This window comes from Tasmannia lanceolata, unplaced genomic scaffold, assembly GCF_043159265.1.
Source record: "Tasmannia lanceolata isolate RefF3 unplaced genomic scaffold, GAP_Taslan_0.1 ptg000007l, whole genome shotgun sequence".
In the NCBI taxonomy this organism is placed as follows: domain Eukaryota; kingdom Viridiplantae; phylum Streptophyta; class Magnoliopsida; order Canellales; family Winteraceae; genus Tasmannia; species Tasmannia lanceolata.
In genome coordinates this window covers 2,663,996-2,682,004 of record NW_027518684.1, presented here as the reverse complement: position 1 = coordinate 2,682,004, position 18,009 = coordinate 2,663,996, and the positions used below count along the sequence as shown (strand labels likewise).

General features: G+C 37.3%; 1 protein-coding gene across 5 annotated transcripts; it reads right to left on the bottom strand.

The window, feature by feature from the left end:
- Window positions 1-1,915: 1,915 nt before the first annotated feature.
- On the bottom strand, window positions 1,916-17,652 carry RBP-DR1 (RNA-binding protein-defense related 1). Of its 5 annotated transcripts, none has more exons than XR_013251939.1 (14): window positions 17,350-17,652; window positions 17,062-17,144; window positions 14,279-14,330; window positions 13,917-14,042; window positions 13,691-13,773; window positions 9,825-10,007; window positions 6,307-6,652; window positions 5,847-5,990; window positions 5,523-5,765; window positions 4,593-4,696; window positions 4,376-4,445; window positions 2,870-3,337; window positions 2,635-2,770; window positions 1,916-2,205 (listed from the first exon to the last, which is right to left on the bottom strand). XR_013251939.1 is itself a non-coding variant. In XM_077384468.1 (9 exons), exons 1-9 carry the CDS (start codon window positions 17,516-17,518, stop codon window positions 5,638-5,640), a joined length of 1,314 nt encoding a protein of 437 aa, XP_077240583.1. In that variant the 5' UTR covers window positions 17,519-17,652; the 3' UTR covers window positions 5,377-5,637. The 5 variants fall into 5 exon arrangements, 2 of the variants coding, with proteins under 2 accessions (XP_077240583.1, XP_077240585.1); XR_013251940.1 differs by having other exon boundaries at window positions 4,617-4,696; XR_013251938.1 differs by having other exon boundaries at window positions 4,376-4,696.
- Window positions 17,653-18,009: the final 357 nt, after the last annotated feature.

Genomic DNA, 18,009 nt, shown 5'->3' with positions numbered 1-18,009 from the left:
TTCTCTAGAATTACCTCGGACAATAGTGTAAGTAGTTTTTGGTTGCACGGCATATACTCGGAGAGCAGAAGAATAAGTAAGTGTGTCATTACCAATATATGGAGAGAAGAGAGAGAGAGAGATCATCATTCCCTAGAAAATTCAACCAAAAGTTCTTGTTTTCGGTTAATTTAGTTTAAAAGTCATAAAGAGGGGCCAAGGACATGTCACCGGACAAACAATTATTACATGAGAGACATTCAAAGGAGTAAAAGGGGAGTCTAATGAATGCTATTTTGGCAACCATACAAGGAATTTGTCCTACGTGGCAGCTATTCTCCAACAAACTACTTCCTGTAAAATAAAAACCCAATGGCAACCAAACGGAGCATATTATGCTAATTGGGATTTGGTAAACTTTTGCAGAAAGGCGTTTCGTGGCCGGTTGTTGCATGAGAGAGCAGCCACACTGGCTCACTGTTCAACAGATTTGGTCTTATTCATTTGATTCATCTGAGCTGGCTGCTCTCTCGTGGCAACAGCAAGCTCGGAAATGCCTTTCTGTGAAAGTCCCTAGCAAATACCATGCTATTCAGATGATTACTTGACTTTTTTTAATTTTAAGGATCTATTTGCAGACCTCTAATTAGATGAATTATGATGGATGTGATTTTTGGGGCATGGTTCCTATTTTATAGAGGGAAAATCATAGTGAAAGGATACATCTTCCATTTCCTAGCTTCGTTTGGCTGCAATTTACTGTTCACATGCAGTCCTTGCTATAAATTTTCCAAATGTAAGCCATTTTGTACTCTCTGACTTTCCTCTCATATCACAAGAAAAGGTAGATCGTGTGCATCCAAACATACCCTCATTCAAAAAGTTCCGTTGGCCATATCTGGAAACTAAGAATTTTTTTTTCCATGATAAATTGGTTTCTCCAAATGGTGAGAGAGGGGTAGTTCGGGTGGGAGGAGGAGAGACTTGAGAGGACACGGATGATTAGAGAGTGAGAAGTGGATCACATTTTGGATAGAGTTTTTTGTTTCTTGGGTTTCCAAGCTTTTCTTACCGTCTCCTCACTCACACATTCTTGGGTTTTCACAATTTTTAGCCACATCTCATCACTGGAGACGCTAGTTTCTTGGATTTTGTTTTTTTTATCTTTAGCTACTTCATCCTCATCGGAGACGCCTATTTATCATGGCATTAGGCTCAGTTTCTTTCTACATAAAATGGCCCCATAACAGATTTCTCGCCTATTATTAAGTGAAAAAATGGGCATAAAATTGGTTGGGAAGTGATAAATCGACCCCAAATATCTTAAATCGACCCCTTTTAATGGAAAACGTTAGGGTGTGTGAGTTGTACACTTGTACGGTGTTTAACGGCGGACGAAATCTTTATTCACATGCCCTAACATTTTTAGGTTAAGAGGGGTCGATTTTAGATATATGGGGGTCGATTTAAGGTCTCAGAATTTCTCCTGTTTTATGCCCACTTTAGGTTTTAAAATTCCCCATACAATGTGGATCTCACTTCTTTGTTCGATAAAAGATATGTTGACTCTACATAATTCTCACCAAGGTGTCAATGGATCCATTTAAGATCGAACCAACGGACCTATGTCTTGGTCATGATTCATTCAAATTCCTTATTGGTGGGATCTTTTTCACAGTGCTTTTCGAATCTAGGACGCTCCATCAGATTTATGTCTAGGCCATGATCCAAAACAATTTCAGACCTCAGGATATGGATCCAACAGACAGTCGAATCTAGCTGCTGTGCTCAAATCCTGTTTGGATCCATTGACACCCTAATTTTCACAGCCAAATATCTCTCTCTCTCTCTCTCTCTCTCTCTCTCTCTCTCTGTCTCATTTCAAAATCCTGGAGATTATTTAAAGAGAAAAACTTGTAGCATTAGTACATCATCATTACTGGTAACATAATTTGAGCTAAATTTAATAGAATTTAATTAAATCTTGCTGTTGATGTTACACAGACATAACTTACTCAACATACAAATCAACAACAAATAATCCTACTTAAGAATTTATGACATTCCACTCCTTCCCTCCAATCTTTTCCATGGAATTAGAGAAGTGGCGAATCTAATGAAGAAATTTCGCCTTTTCCATTGAAGGATCCATGACGTCTTTTCCAATAAAATTGAAGAGCCTCCTCAGGAAAGCAACACAAAGTAAATCTCCAATGGTATGTACACCTGCAAGGAAACGCATTCATGAACTGATATGATAGGTACATACATTAAAACAAGGGATTTGCTAGCGTCCATTGCAGAAGGCATTTCACAGATGGGCTGTTACATGTGAGTGCAGCCACCTCATGAATGAAGACAAAATCTGTTGAAAAGTGAGCCTATGTGGCTGCTCTCAAATGCAACAGACCCATCCGCGAAATGCCTTCTCATCTAGCAAATCCCTTAAAACAAACACAAGTATAACCATCTATGCTTGTGTGGATGCATACAATGCTTGTTCTCAAGTTGCTTGGGAAGGCTAAAAAATTTGCAAGCTACTATTTAAAAACTACTGAAGTCAATGGTCGACTTGCCGGAATCAACCTTTTTTTTTTAAAGGCGAAATGGGCAAAACAGAATCGCTTGGAGCAGCCACCAGAGTCAACTTTTTACCTTGGTTGAATTTTGGTCTAAGCCCGAGATTTGCCCTACCAAGTTGATCAAAAACTCCTTCGCCTCACACCAATTATTGAGAAGTGAGATTGCATCAATCATTAACACACCCAAGTCGACTCCTCTTTACCTTGACCTAGTTATTAGAGTTGAAGTTTTTAATTAGTAATGCAAACAATGCATCAGACATGTATACATGTTCGTTAATGATGTACATATGTCTTCATATCAATACCTGGTAATCCCACTTGATAGTTACCATTGAGTCCTTTACTCGCAAAGTGTTGCTGTTGGTGAAGTTTAAAACTGGAGATGGCAATCGCCGGAGACAGTGCCGTCCCTCCTCCCAGTAAACACATTCCAGATAGTCTTTTGAAAATGTGAAATTGCAAGGTGACACCAGAGGAACATGAGAAAATTTGTTCCAACAGTCTCTAAACTGTGATAGTTTTCTAAGTAGGTTCAATGAAGAGAAACCCGAACAAGATCTCAAGCGTGAATGGTGTTATAATTCTCCTCGACTTACGGGAAAGAAAATGACATCTCGCGCAGCCAAAGCAACATGTTCCTGGGCATTAATGATCGATTTGAGTCTTGATGTCTCTGATAACATTAAAAAAAACCCCAAGGAAAGATTTGGCCTCGCTTGCTTCTCGGCCGGATCAGTCCCCGTCGATTCGAGTAGTATGGACGCATAGCAACCCTGAAAAATGGTAGATACCAAAATCCACAATATCAAGAAGTCTACTAATGCAAGAATCAGTCATGTTTTACGGAGTATACACATGGTGATGTTTGTGTAGACAAACAGGCATGCAAATTTACCAATATATGTATATGGCAGATGATATTCACCCCCTTTCCCAGCTTTTTTAACTTCTATGGTGATAATAACTCAACAGAACTCCATGTCTAGGTGGGAAAAAGGGATACATCAAAACCCTACAAATATCATTCAAATGGGACAATTGTGGTTGGTGCATGAACAGACCGCTGCTGCTGCAAAGGCCACTTCTAAACAAGGGTGTGAGATAAATAACCCTCCTAAATAGGCTTAATAAGTCTCTGGTCTCTCAACTAGCTCCTCTAATAGGGTTTCAATGGATGATTAGTATCCATTGGCTTTCCTCCAAGTCACTCCTAATATATTTGGTGCATATTCCTTGAGAAATAAAGACACCTTGTTGTCATCTACGAGACTATCAGCTACATGTACCAAAAGTAGAGTGGTCCTTCCTTCAACCCTTCCAACAAATACAATAGGTAAGCACTTTAACATTAACCTTGAGAAGAAATTATTTGATGGTGAACACTGTAGACATATTAACTATGCAATAGTTAGTTGATCTTTGGTAAATATGCCAGTGAAGTGCTTGTATCATCCAAATGTTCTTCAAAAGAATGGGAGATCCATCAAGAATGTCAGCACAGTGCAATTAATAAGTACTAAAGATGTAGATATATTCATTTATTCAAGACACATTGTATTAGTTATACACATATATACACGTGTTGGAGTATAATAAACATATATACTGAACAAAGCATAGTACCATTAAAAAAAGCATAGTTGAATAAAGATACATTAAACATACTTCCTTTGTCTACTAAAATTTTATATAAGTAATTATTATAACCATCTAATTCATAACCTTATTAAATATCCCATACATCTGGAACCTTTGGCTTTCACCAGAAGATAAAGAACTTGTAGTCGTTGAGCTTGATTTAGAATCATTACCTGCGAATTCCTGACAGCTCAGAGAAATTGGCATGCTCTCGATCCAAAACAATCAGTGAAGGGACACCATCTGCAATATTAAACGGAACAAATTCAATGTTTCCACGCTATGACAAAGAGTTACATTTCTCCAAATCATGGGTTTTATATACACAAGACGGACGAATGTCTAACATGCAACTTACATTGTAGAAACAATATTTAGTAAGTAGATTACCGAAGTGATATGGATCAAAAATACCATTGAATCATTAGACCGGTGAAGTGTAAAGAAGAGATACTTCTGAGTGTCCTCAAATGGGAAATGCACCTTCAAGAACCCTGTAGTGGGCAACAGAAAGAGCGTGAGACCAGGACGCAGTACACTATAAAATAAATCAGTCATGGTAAGCTGTCAATTTCCATTCAGAAGAGAGTTAAAGTCCATTCAAAATGAAGCAAGACTGCAAGACTGGGTTAACACCGCACTAGACATTTGCAAAACACTGCCCTGGACTCATGCATCACCTGAAAGGTCATACTGAATCTTTGGGCGTGACTAAGAAACAAAAACAGAAAAAAGTACAAAATCCTCACGAGCATGCACAAAAGAACCACAATACCTGAAAGTGTCACTGCACACTGAAATGTGTCTTCGATAGAAACAACACCATGAACAAAGCACTTCACATAACGTTGGACTGTGGAACACCCATTTAAAGACATTGCTTGGACAGGAACACCTGTGTCTACTAAACACCTCCAATACAGAGGGGGGAACAAGGCTTACAACAAGGGATAACAGGGAACAACAATGAAAAAGAATGCACTGTGAACTATCAACACACAAACACAGTAAAAGACAGTTCAACACAGTTAAAAACTAGTGTTGGTCAGTTAAATGCACAAACTAGTCTTCTTTTCAAAGTAAAATGCACAAACTACGTGAAATTTCTGAAGGACTTCAAGAACCATTTCAAAATATGACTTTTATGCCCTTCATGCTACCACCAAGAGATACCTTTGGAGAAAAATCAATAAATAAATATTCAAATGTCTAAGAGAAACCTCCAGAATACATAAGTTACAAATTATACTGGTGGGAAAAAGAACCAATAACAACAAGTTTCAGGGATTTCAATCTGGTACGACAACTACCAGTTCCCACCTTTATATAACCCTTAATTGTCTTCCATCCCACCTCCCATACCATCCCAACTACCAAGGCTGCATGGGTCCATGTATAGAATGCGGCTTCCTTCCGTGTAACGTTACTTCCAAAATCAATAAGGTTTACTCTGTTTGTTGTCTCTCTTAAGCTGTACCTTCAACTTCTTACCACCCAATTGATACCCATTCATAACATTAATGGCAGATTGGGCAGCTGCCGGTGAGTCATAACTGACAAAACCTGCAAACAGAGGCAAATGTAATAAAGAAAACTTCATATAAATTCCTCTAAGATCTTAGAGACTACCGAGGCACTGCTTACCAAAGCATTTGCTAACACCGGTAGCTTTGTCAACAAAAACTTTAGCACTCAACACCCTGCCAAATGCCTGAAAAGCATTGGAGAGCTCCTGATCACCAAATTCTTGAGGGATGTGATAAATAAACAAATTAGCTCCAGCAGGACCTATGTCAACAGCAGTTCCGCAGAAACAGTTAATGGTTCAATAATTATTAAGAAAGTGACAACCATATCCATTGCTTTAAATTTCAGCCAAAATCCAAAATTTCAGATTTCGGTCTGAAATTTCGGATTTCGGTTGGGTCCAAAATCAATAAATTTCGGATTTTGGTTTCAATTTTGCCCGAAATTAGGTCATTTTGACCGAAATTGTAATAATTTGGCCAAGATGACCGAAATTTGCAAAAAATTTACCAAAACCGAAACCGAAATTTAAATCCATGACGATATCAACATATCCATATGAAATCTTATCACCAACCTTCCATCTGAACCCCAGAACTTGTATTGTTGCTTGAAGATGTTGCTGGGTTACTATTCACCATAGGCTGAACCAAACCATGGGACCCACCCAAAGGACGGTGACCCATCATGCCACCAGGATAGGCCATAGGATACTGAAGACCTGGCAAAGCAGGATATCCTGAGCCTAAATAGCCGGCAGATTGCATGGTAGCAAAATTTCTTGGTGTCATACTGTGTGCAAGATCAGGCGTAATTCCGCGCAATGGATTTCCCTGATTGACAGGTGGTATCATATTATGGAAGCCCGGTTGGTTTTGCATTGTTGGTAATGGGTAATGCATAAGCCCGTAAGTTCCAGGTGCCTACAAACAAAGCAAAAAAAATTGACCAATGTTCCAATTAATCAACGTGGACCAACATTGAAACCAGAAAGCCTAAAGATCAGCACTAGACTTCCAGACAAGAATTTGGTGGGATCTAAATACTAGAGAGGATATCATAATTTATGATCAAATATACACAAGAAAGTTCCAAGAACAAGAAATTTCACAAAAATGGGCTCCAAGGGACTAAAAAGTAACTCTAGAAATATATGAAACAGACAAGAATGCTAATGATTCTCGAACCCTGATATTTCAGGAACAATCCACAGAATGAATAAAATAACAAATGAGTATAAAAATATCTAAATCTCCCTTGGCAATGGATCTTTTGAAGCTCTCATATTATAAATTTGAACAAAACAATAAAGGGCGGCAAAATTTTCAAACCTTTTCCAGAATTGACCAAAATATTCCCGGTTCACTCAACAGAAAAAGGGGAGCAATATGTCGAGTGATTCCAACTTGAGGCAGTTATTAGAGCAATTAGATGTCAATTGAGTGATTTCAACTTCCAACGTATATTGGAGCAGTTTGACCTAAACCCAATATTAAATTTGTTTCCATGCAACTGAAAGTGCACTTTCAGACAGTTTCCATCCAGTTGGCAAGAACTAATTGATCTAGATTTGACCAAATTACAAAGGAAACTAACAAGAACTGGAATTGGATAAAAAAACTAAATGGTTATCCTCAGAGCCTTCTTTTTCCAATGCCTAAGAGCCTTCTTTTTCCAATGCCTAAGAGCCCTCTTTTTCCAGTGCCTCTCTGTTTTGTCAGTTTTCCTTGGGACCTTTATCACAAACTTTGGAGTTCTACCAATACATGGTAGAATTATTTAGAAGTTTAAAAAATTAAACCACATTATATGATGTTTAATGGTGCTACAAATAAAAATTAGTCACATCAGAACAATGAGGTAAGAAGATTTATTGCACTCTGATCCCCTGTATCTCTCGCATTCCTGGATAATGTAACTCTTAAATTAGTCAAGCCATCAATCAGCATTCCGAAAAACATGACTGACCAAACTTGACGTTGCTTGCCAAAATGATGAGCCGACACAATCCCAAGACTTGAGGCTCTGTTCACTTGTTTTCCCGGGAAAGGAAAAGAAAATGTTTCCCGGGAATCTGACGTGGCATTAGGAAAAGAAATCCAGGGAATCTGTGCAGGAAAAGGTTTCCCTGGACTGTTTCGGACTGTTCACTTGCGCAGGAAAAGGTTTCCAGGGAAACTGCTTGCCCTTCTTTTTGCACTAGTTTTCCCGAGAAACGAAATCCGAGTGTTTTTGGTCGGAAATGAAATCCCTAAAGGGGGGGAATGGGCTTTTCCATGTCATTTTTTGACTTATTGTAGAAATTCCACATGTGTAATTCTATTTTCCCTGGAAAGCAAGTGAACACCAGAATTCTGTCTTGTCAAGGTCTTGTCAAGGAAAAAAGAGGTTGTTTTCCAGGGATTTGCTTTCCCGGGAATGCAAGTGAACAGAGCCTAAAAGTTAAACTTAGGCATTTAGAACCGGAATGACTTATCCATTTTCCAATTTTCCACACTTCATATTAAAATATTTATGGGAATCAGGACTTTGGATACATGACCCAACAAACCGAATTGGGTCAACTATCACCAACTGACATAAATTTCTTACATATCAGAAAGGGTGTGTCATAGACAATCAACGACTGAATCTTGAAACCATAAACAAAACGACTAACCAAAAAGGCTCATCGCGATCGCAAGTGTGGGGATCTTGATCCCCAAATCGCTATTCAAGACAGAAATCAGAAATAAGAAATATATGAATGATTGCCTTCCAAAAAAAAAAATAGATGAATGATGAATCACAGGAATCCTTAATTTTCTTAACCTTTGAAAAGCACACATTCATATCAGATCCATCAGCTATACCACACACCAGATAAGTACTTTTTAAATCCTTTACTTCACTACGAAAAATATTATGAAAAAAATTAAAAAATAAATTAATGAGTCAAATGTGAAAAAGAATCCAAAAAAGATAAGATGCTTCTTAACCATTTATTTCCCAAAACATATCCACCATTCATTATCATACATAAATGATTGAGCCAATCAACCCATGAATCATGGATCTGGGTTTACAAGGACTCACAAATTTCAAAATACCCACCAACAAAACCTCACAAGTTACATCATAATAATCGTTCCAGAATGTTGAATACCAATAGCAGTGATAGAAGATATGTGTGGCATGCTGAGATTTATCCTAGAGTTGCTGCCTTCGTATGACTGCCTTATCTAAAAGCATTCACTTTAGGCATACTGAGAAAAAGAAAAGATCAGATTGGCCAAAAGGAGTGTTCTTTGCAAGAATGAGAAAGAATCTACCAATTACATCTTCTTACTGAGAAAATGATAACCTGTTTGTCTTCCTTGATTGACAATAAAGAATAGGTTACCACTACTATTTATGATGGGCATGCCTTCTCCACCCACCAAATGATAGGCACACTGAAGTAGCCATCTTTATTTTCCAAATCTAGTAGTAAATTTTATGGGCCACAGGCTTCACAGACCCCCAGTTGTCTTGGAAAATGGTAATATTGAAAGTAAATGCTTCCAAATGGTACCTCTACGGCATCATTACTGACTTGGGTATATCTGTAGCTGACTTCTAATATATTTCTAGAATCCTACAGTCAGGGCAATCTATTCCATGGTTTGTTATAAGCTTGTAACAAGAACACTTGCATAAATGGCATGGTAACTGTACATATTTTATTATGTCTCTCAAAATCCTTCTATGTTTTCTTTCAGTATCTCCTTATTCTTTTTTGCATTAAAAATCCAATGAGAATAATTCAAAAGTTGCAAAAAAAGGGCTGATATGAATCCCTTTGGTATGAAGTGAAGAGATGAAAACAAGATAATGGACAGAATAGAGATAAATATTGTACAGCAACCGCATCAACTCAATACAGATACAGGGTTTTGTTTCTTTCCTTCGGCTGGTAAGAAACAAAAAGTTGCCACAGTACGTTTAAGATATTAGAGTATATATTTTAAACTATGATATCATCAGCTTCTCACCTTAGAGGGATCTACGGAAGAAAGTGTATGCGCCTAACAGTTGAATCATAATAAGAATAAAAAATAAAACAACGAGACAGACCTGATAGCCAAATCTATTATATTGAGGAATGTATCCCATGGGCAGGGCTCCAAATAATGAAGGTTGCTGTGTTGAATCAGTGCTTGTCACATTAGAAGGTTGAGATTGAGCTTTCTGAGCCCTCCGAGCTTGCCTTTCTTTTTCTGTATCTGCCCACTTAACAACTAAAGGCACACTTGAACCCTACAACATTAAAAACAATATGTGGATCACAGGATCAAGTTCATAATTTTTTTTCTAAACCAGTACTAAATGTATAGAGAATATGATTCTTTTCTACAATTAATGAAAATTTTGAAACAAAACTAACAACAATTGGAGAATAAATATAGACATTGAACTATTAGAGACAGGTTAGATTTTGCTAATATAATTCTTTTCTAGGCAGAGTCAAGTGCTTGCATCAAAATCACCCAACAATGATGAAGTTATAAATGGCCAGAAATGCAAGGGATGAACCATCACCTGTATACACTTGCACTTACCTTGAGAGGGAACTAGGTTCTTAAACTGCTCAGGGCTATTGGCAACATGATTTGAAGCCCCAGTGTCAGGATACTAGCGACGGTCTGACAGAGACGCGAGACCTCTCTTCTCTGTCATGGCATATACCCATCCGTCAGTCACAATAGCAACTGAAGATGAAGTAGGTTTACGGATGATTGTCGCCTGAGCCGATAATGCCTATATAAATATAAATATAAATATATATATATATACATATATATATATATATATATATATATATATATATATATATATATATATATGTTTGTGTTGATATTTTTCATATGGCTGTAAAATCCCTGTCCTGTAAATGGGAGACGAAGAATCTATGGAGGAAGAGATGTTTGGTATCTCCCCAATAAGTTCATGTTCGATGACAAAAGGAATAAATGGCCTTCATCAAATGCAACGTGACGTGAGATTAGTATCTTCCTGTAAGAGAGATAGCATCGACACCTATTCATTGTACTCCATTAAAATACATGTGACTGCCTTAGGTAATAGTTATTTTGCCAGTATGTGGACATTAGGGATGACCGTGAATGGACTGATGGATCCTCACGGTCTGATAAGATTGACAGTAATTTTATTCTGATGGATCCTTTACGGATCCATATTTAAGGATTCAATTAGGGTCCCAAAAATTATGAACCCATATTCAAGATTTGCGGACATATTCAAATCCGATTAGGGGTCTAACAAATTACAAAAATGACCTCACATGTTTTGTAGGGATTAGTATCATTCAAAAAAAAGTTTGTATGGATTAGTATACATTATTAGGGTATCTTAGTAATTTTTTATAACATGATTTAGATAAATTGTAAGTGTACTCATTGAGCTAGATAATAACATACATTGCATAATTATTTAATGGTAGCAAAATGGTATTTTAATTCACAAGATCTGAATCCGAATGGACTTGGATTCAAATACCGAGGGTAGGATCCAAGGAATTTTCCGATTAGGATCTGAGCAGATCCTAACCTAGGCATGGGTGGATCTGATCTGAATCCTGCCCATTGACACCCCTAGTGGACATAAATACACCCCCACGAGCAATGTAGAGTAGTCTAATTTCCAACTAATAAGAGTACACATAGGAGTCCGATATTCCAAAGTAGATGATGAAAAGTTGGAAGATGGAATGTGTGGTTGTATGAAAGGCCTCCATCCATAAATGCTTAGGAGCCCTAGAGTGAAACATTATGGGCAATCCAACATCAGTGATGCGACAATACTTTCCCCCACTAATACCATTATGAGACAGTGTATGTGGGAATAAGAGTTGCAGCTAAATCTTGTAAGTAGCAAAATAGTCCTTGGAAGGCTTGGGGTGTTTTCACTTGGCAGATGATTGATTCAAGTGTTGTATTTAAAAAAAAAACAAATTAAAATGAGAAAAGAGATGTAAAACATATGACTTGTGTTCCGTGAAGAGCATCCCACACATCGGAATGGAACACTTCCAATGGAAAGGAAATATGAATACCACTAGCAAGGAACTTCCCTGATTAAAGATCCTTAATAAATACACGAGGCAGCGTAAAGATAAAGTAACATGAGAACTAAGATGAGAACTTAGAAACGAGGAATAACTTACACTCAAGAGTAGGAACAATATAGACATCAGAAATGGACAAAGTCTTTTAGGAACTGTTAAAGTATAAAAGATTAAATAACACCTTCTCCAACAGCTTAAGCTTTTGTAGTAAATGGTAGTTTCACATGGTATCAGAGCAAATGTACTGAGTTCAAACCTCCTTGATGTCAAAAATCCACATGCAATGATCAACCCAAAATTGGGGCCACGTGTGCCACGTGTAGGCCAACCCTAAAAGAGGGGCCACACATGAGGGGGAGTGTTAAAGTGTAAAAGATTAAATAACACCTTCTCCAACAGCTTAAGCTTTTGGAGTAACTGGCAGTTTCACAGGACGAAAGAATGGAAGCACTATCAACGTATGTGATTGATTGAGATGACTAATCTCCTAGGAAAATGAGAGAACAGAAGAAGTGAAACAACTTGTTATTTGAATCATCCGAAAGATGGTGAGGGGCTCCTTGATAGAGGTGAGAGTAAGATATCCCATCTGATGAGTGAGAGTTGTTGCCGATGACTACTGGTACCCCGAATCGTACCTGTAATAAAATGTAGCAGTTCTGTAGTTGATGCAACCACAAATTTGACGTCCCAAAGATGGTGGCCTGTACTATGTGATTGATCCAGGACTCCAAGAGGTCCCACAAATTGTGACTAGATGAAAATTTTGGAGACCAAAATATGAGATTTTTCTTGCCGGACTTTCAGGGTTTAATAGTGTTTAGTATAATAAAATTTATGAACAATTTATGAACCTTTAAAATTGGAAAGATAATACGCTGGCATTTAAAAAATAAGAATTTGAGCCAACCCAAAAGGATCAGATTTAGTATTAGAATTAGAATTGGAAAGTTGGCTGTTTATTCTCTTGGAATTTGGATTTAAGAGCATTTTTATTGGATTCAAATGGGGAATGCTCTCTTATCTACATGTAATATGTAAATAGTAAAATATTAAGGCAAAAGGATATTCATCTAAACTTAAAAATTTACAAAGGCTTTTTGGGTAAAAAAATAATTTTTGACATACCTTCTTCCACCAACTTACCTTTCATACAACTAAATCAAAACACTACCTTCATCAGAGAAAAGAAAGGAGAGAAGATAAGAGAGGAATGAAGGAAGCAAAGGGAGATAAGGGAGGAACAAAGGAAGCAAAGGGAAATTTCTAAGGTTTCGTCTGTAAATAACAGTACCATGGCATCTGGAGAAGCAATTCGAGGCAAGGTAAGTTTAGTGAATCCATGCCTCCTCCATTCCTCAAAGAATAATTATAAATTTTCTAGCCTGTGCCACTACAGTTGAAATCCAACATATAGACATCAAGTCAGAGAATTTCCTTGTCAAATAACCAGCTCCATCAAAGTTCAATGAATCCTAGACAAACCTCAGTTTCAAGGCTATCCTCATGTAATGGATCTATTGTAATAGAAAACGCATGTACAAATGAGACTGCAATCCTGTATTCAAATTTCCCACAAACCAATCTGTAGACAACAGATTGGTGCTTTGGAAATGAACAAAGAAAATGATCTGGAGGCATAAAAAAATTTAGACAAAATTGATTTAGAAGAAAGTCAATCATTTTTAAGAGCCAAGCAAGATCTCGCCCAATAAAAACCTGCAACCATCATATTTCACTTGCTTTTATGTCGGCCACAGCAAGACAATCAATAAGAACTGATGGCTAAAGAATTTTTTAAATTGTAAAAAAATATATTGAAGGCCCTATGCCAATTTGGCACATATATACAGACCTCCATCTTATGCTTCCCATTGATGGCCTCCAGGGCTGCAAGAGCTTGTTCTTTTGTCTCATACTTCAAAAAGGCACAACCTGCTACTTGAAACGAAATGAAGAGCATAAGAAATAATACCTATAAAACAAATCCAGTTTATAACTAACTTTAAATAGTGAGTGCCCAACATAAGTTGAACTGCATGAAGAAGTTAAAATTATACACGTTGAAAGAGAAAGTGTACCTTTGCTTGTTTGTTGAGAACCTCTTAAAATTTGTAAGTCTTTTATATTTCCATATTTAGAAAACAAAATGGAAACTTCAGCATCAGTGACATTCTTTGGGAGCATGCCAACAAAAAGCTTGTGCTCTGGAGATCAGAAGATCATAGAGAGAGTTGAGAAGCTTTAATTTGAACAGAAATACTTCAAACAGATTCTAAAAGAAAATAAAAACATGAAACATGAAATATGGAAAAACAAACTGCACTAATGCAGGAACCACCACAAGTCGCATCAACAAAGGACCAAAATGAAAAGAATACGTCAAGTGACTAAGAGGTAAAATAGAGGAAAAGAGTATTGAAAAGGGCAACATATCTCACACCTAATCTTTCCAACTCGCCATCTGCATACTTCACTTGCAATGGACTGGAAGCCTGATTTAAACAAAAAGAGTATAAAACATTCAAATCAGAACAGAGAAATATATTCAAACATCAAATATGTTAATCAAAACCCGCATGTTATTGCATGTGGCATGGAGTACGATTAAACATCAACTCCCCAAAGAGCTTGTGACATACTGACGTGTGCATCGGGGCATGTGGCATGGAGAGGATACTAATATAATTAAACATCAACACCACCAAAGAGCTTGTGACATATGCATCGCACAGTAAAGGAACACAAAAAATAAAATAAAAAGATAAACGGAATGGAGGACAGAATTATTATTGAACAATGCTAATCATTATTGTTCATTTCTCTATTACTATTGAACAATGCTTATCATTATCAAAGAAAGAACAGAAGAACGCTAAATGCCTAAATGTTTTTTTAATGATAATTGCCTAAATGTTACACCAAAACAAATATAACATCATACAGTAGGGATAAAATTTAATCATTTCTCTCATGAGCTCACGAAACAAATTGAGGTGAATTGCAATTTTATTCATTAGCTTCAGTCCAAATATCTGATTATGCTAGCATACATTTAGCCTCAATCAGTTAGTGGAAATCCTCACAAAAGCCATGACTTGGACTCAATATGATCTTTTGGTTGGCAAATTCATGCTCCATGACCTTGTGCATTAATTTGAAAGGGAGAGGGGGTGGAAAGCAGCTTATAGAGTTTGTATGTGGGTGTATAGGTATAGTTTTTAGATCTATATGTCATGGCTTAGGATTAGGATAAGATTGTGCATATACATTTTATGAGTGAATCAACCATTGATCATAGATTGAGTGAATCAACCATGGTCATAGATTGAGTGAATCAATGGTTGATTCACTTAACATGGATCATAGAACCTTTTAAAAGAGTCCTCCTAAAAAACTCTTCGGTTGACATGTCATCAAGGGAAAATGCTTTGGTTCACATACCTTTGACCTTAGAACCTTTCAAAAGAATTCTTCTAAAATAAGAATTCTCCAGCCTAGAGAACTTTGATCAAAGAACCTTTCTAGAAGAAACCGGCCAAAGGAAGGAATCTTTTTTTCTCATTATTTTGATCTTAGAACCTTTTAGAAGACTCCCACCCACAGTTGTAAATTTCGTTTCGTTTCGTCCGAAATGGACGAAACGTTTCGGTTTCGGCCAAAAACCGGAACGAAATGACGAAAATTTCGTTTCGTTTCGTCCGAAATGGACGAAACGTTTCGGTTTCGGCCAAAAACCGGAACGAAATGACGAAAATTTCGTTTCGTTCCGGATTTCGGCCGAAATTTACTGAAATTTACCAAAAAGTTTTGTCCGAAATTTTCCGAAATTTCGTTTCAGTGGCCAAAACGAAATGGCCACCGAAACGAAATTTACAACTATGCTCCCACCTAAAAGGGAACTCTTTGATTCACATAACTTTGATCATAGAACCTTTTAGAAGAGTCCTCCAAGAAGAATGGTTCTTCACCTATAAATTTGATCAAAGAACCTTTTAAAAGAGTCCCTGAGAAAGAGGGACTCTTTGGCCAATATAAATTTGATTGAAGAACCTTTGGACCCCGTAAATTTGATCGAAGAACCTTTACGAAAGATTACTCCAGAAAAAGAAAATATTCAACTGAAGCTCGGGATGGAAGTCTTTGTTAAGATAGAGCTTTTCCTTGAATTTAAGCTTTAAAATAGTCCATCTAAAGGGAACTTCTTTGCATATTTTTGTGTTCAGATAGAGCTTCTAATGTTACTCATAAGTCATCCATTTTACATATTTTTACGCTCATTAAAGTTGGTAATCTTTCTAATCTTTCCAGTTCATCATTATATTCATTTGTTATTAATTATTATGCTCTAGTACACAAATAACTAAACCTGCGCAACTTTGATTCTCTTAACATAATTCAAGTATCATGTGAGTGTCAGAGGTTTGCAATACCATGTCATGATCTATGTATATAAAGCATAATTCAAATAAATGGTGCAATGAAAAGACCCATCCCCCAAATTTCTCCTACATGGGCATCATAGAAACCGACATCCATCCACTCAATAAATGTTTGATACCTAACCAATACGCCAAAAGCTCAAGAGCTGATGGAATGCATTACGCTAGGCCCATTAAACATGTCCCGTACCAAACTGGGTCCCACCTAGTCTCATGCCTAGGAAGGCCCCTCAGTCCCTCACTTAAGACCGTAGCATTCCACCACACTTCTGCATCCACCGTCCTCAGCATCCCATTCTATGGTGGCTTTCACTCCAATATTTTTATTTTTATTTCAAGTAGCCCTTTCCATAGGTCACCACTTTCGTGGCGACCCACTCTATAGTAACTTCACTCTAATGACTTTCACTCCGACTTTTTTTACACGGTTGCCATTTGCAGGTAGCCCTCTCCACAAGCCACCTTTTCCATGACTCAAACACACAATGTGATCCCTACTTTGATACCAAATGTTAGGTACCTAACCAATACGCCAAAAGCCGCAGAGCTGATGGAACGCATTAGCCTAGGCAATTTAGACCTGTCCCATACCAGGATGGGTCCCACCTAGACCCATACCTAGGCAAGCCCTCACTTAGGACCATAACAATAAACCACCAGAACAATAACATGATAACATTTCAACGGGAATTTGACCCACCAGACTTATGAATTATGAAAAGTTCAAATCAAGCTCAATTAAAAAACTAAATCACACCAAAAAGGAGATCAATCACCAACTTACACCGGGCAGTGTTCGCTTATTGTGACATGCACTAACCGCCTTATCAGCTTCCTGTCTGGACGGGCAAATTAGGAAACAGCACCCTACAAAACAAATCAACCAAATCAACAACAAAAAAATGAGAAACCCTAGGGTTTAATTGCACCAACCACTACAAAAATTCACAAACTCCACACTAAAAAACAGATCAAATCAATCTAGTACCATGCATTTACAACCAAACAAAAGACCAAATTCAACAACAAAAAAAACATGTGAAATTTAGAGTGAAATTGAGAATTAAAAAACCTCTAGAAGTTCTTGTGGTTTTGTCTTTGATAATGTTGACCTCGTCTACTAGGGCAACTTCTTTGAACATGGCGAGAAGCTGAGCGTCGGTCATGTGTTTTGGAACCTGACCTACGAACAGCTTTACCCCTTCCCCGCCTGAGTTTAGGGTTTTTTGCTCTTCCGCCATTAATGCCGCCTCTTTCTCTCTTGATTCTCTCTGCAATTCCCTTTTTTTTTTTCTCTCTTCCTCGAACTTCTCCTCTCTCTCTCTCTCTCTCTCACCCCCTCTTATTTTTTCTCTGAGGAAATAAATAGTTTGGACAAGTTGGGGTGAGATTGAAGGTTTTAGCCATTATTAAAATTGTGAAGTTACGTAATTGCCCTGGAGTTGTCATAAAAACTACCAAAATAGTAAAAAATGGGTGTAATTAACAGAGTATTGAATATGATTAGTGCAATTAATGGGCTTATGCTGAACATTGAACATTGTCACAATGCAAAAATAGGACTACGAAGGCCTTTTTATTTTATGGTGATGTTAAATTCGCACCCCTTGTATGATGATTCGCAACTCTTATAACGTGAATTGTGGCAGACTTTTAATGCTTTTTTACGTCAAATCAAGTTATCAGGGGTACGAATAATCCTAGAGGGGATGTGAATGTATCATTTCCCTTT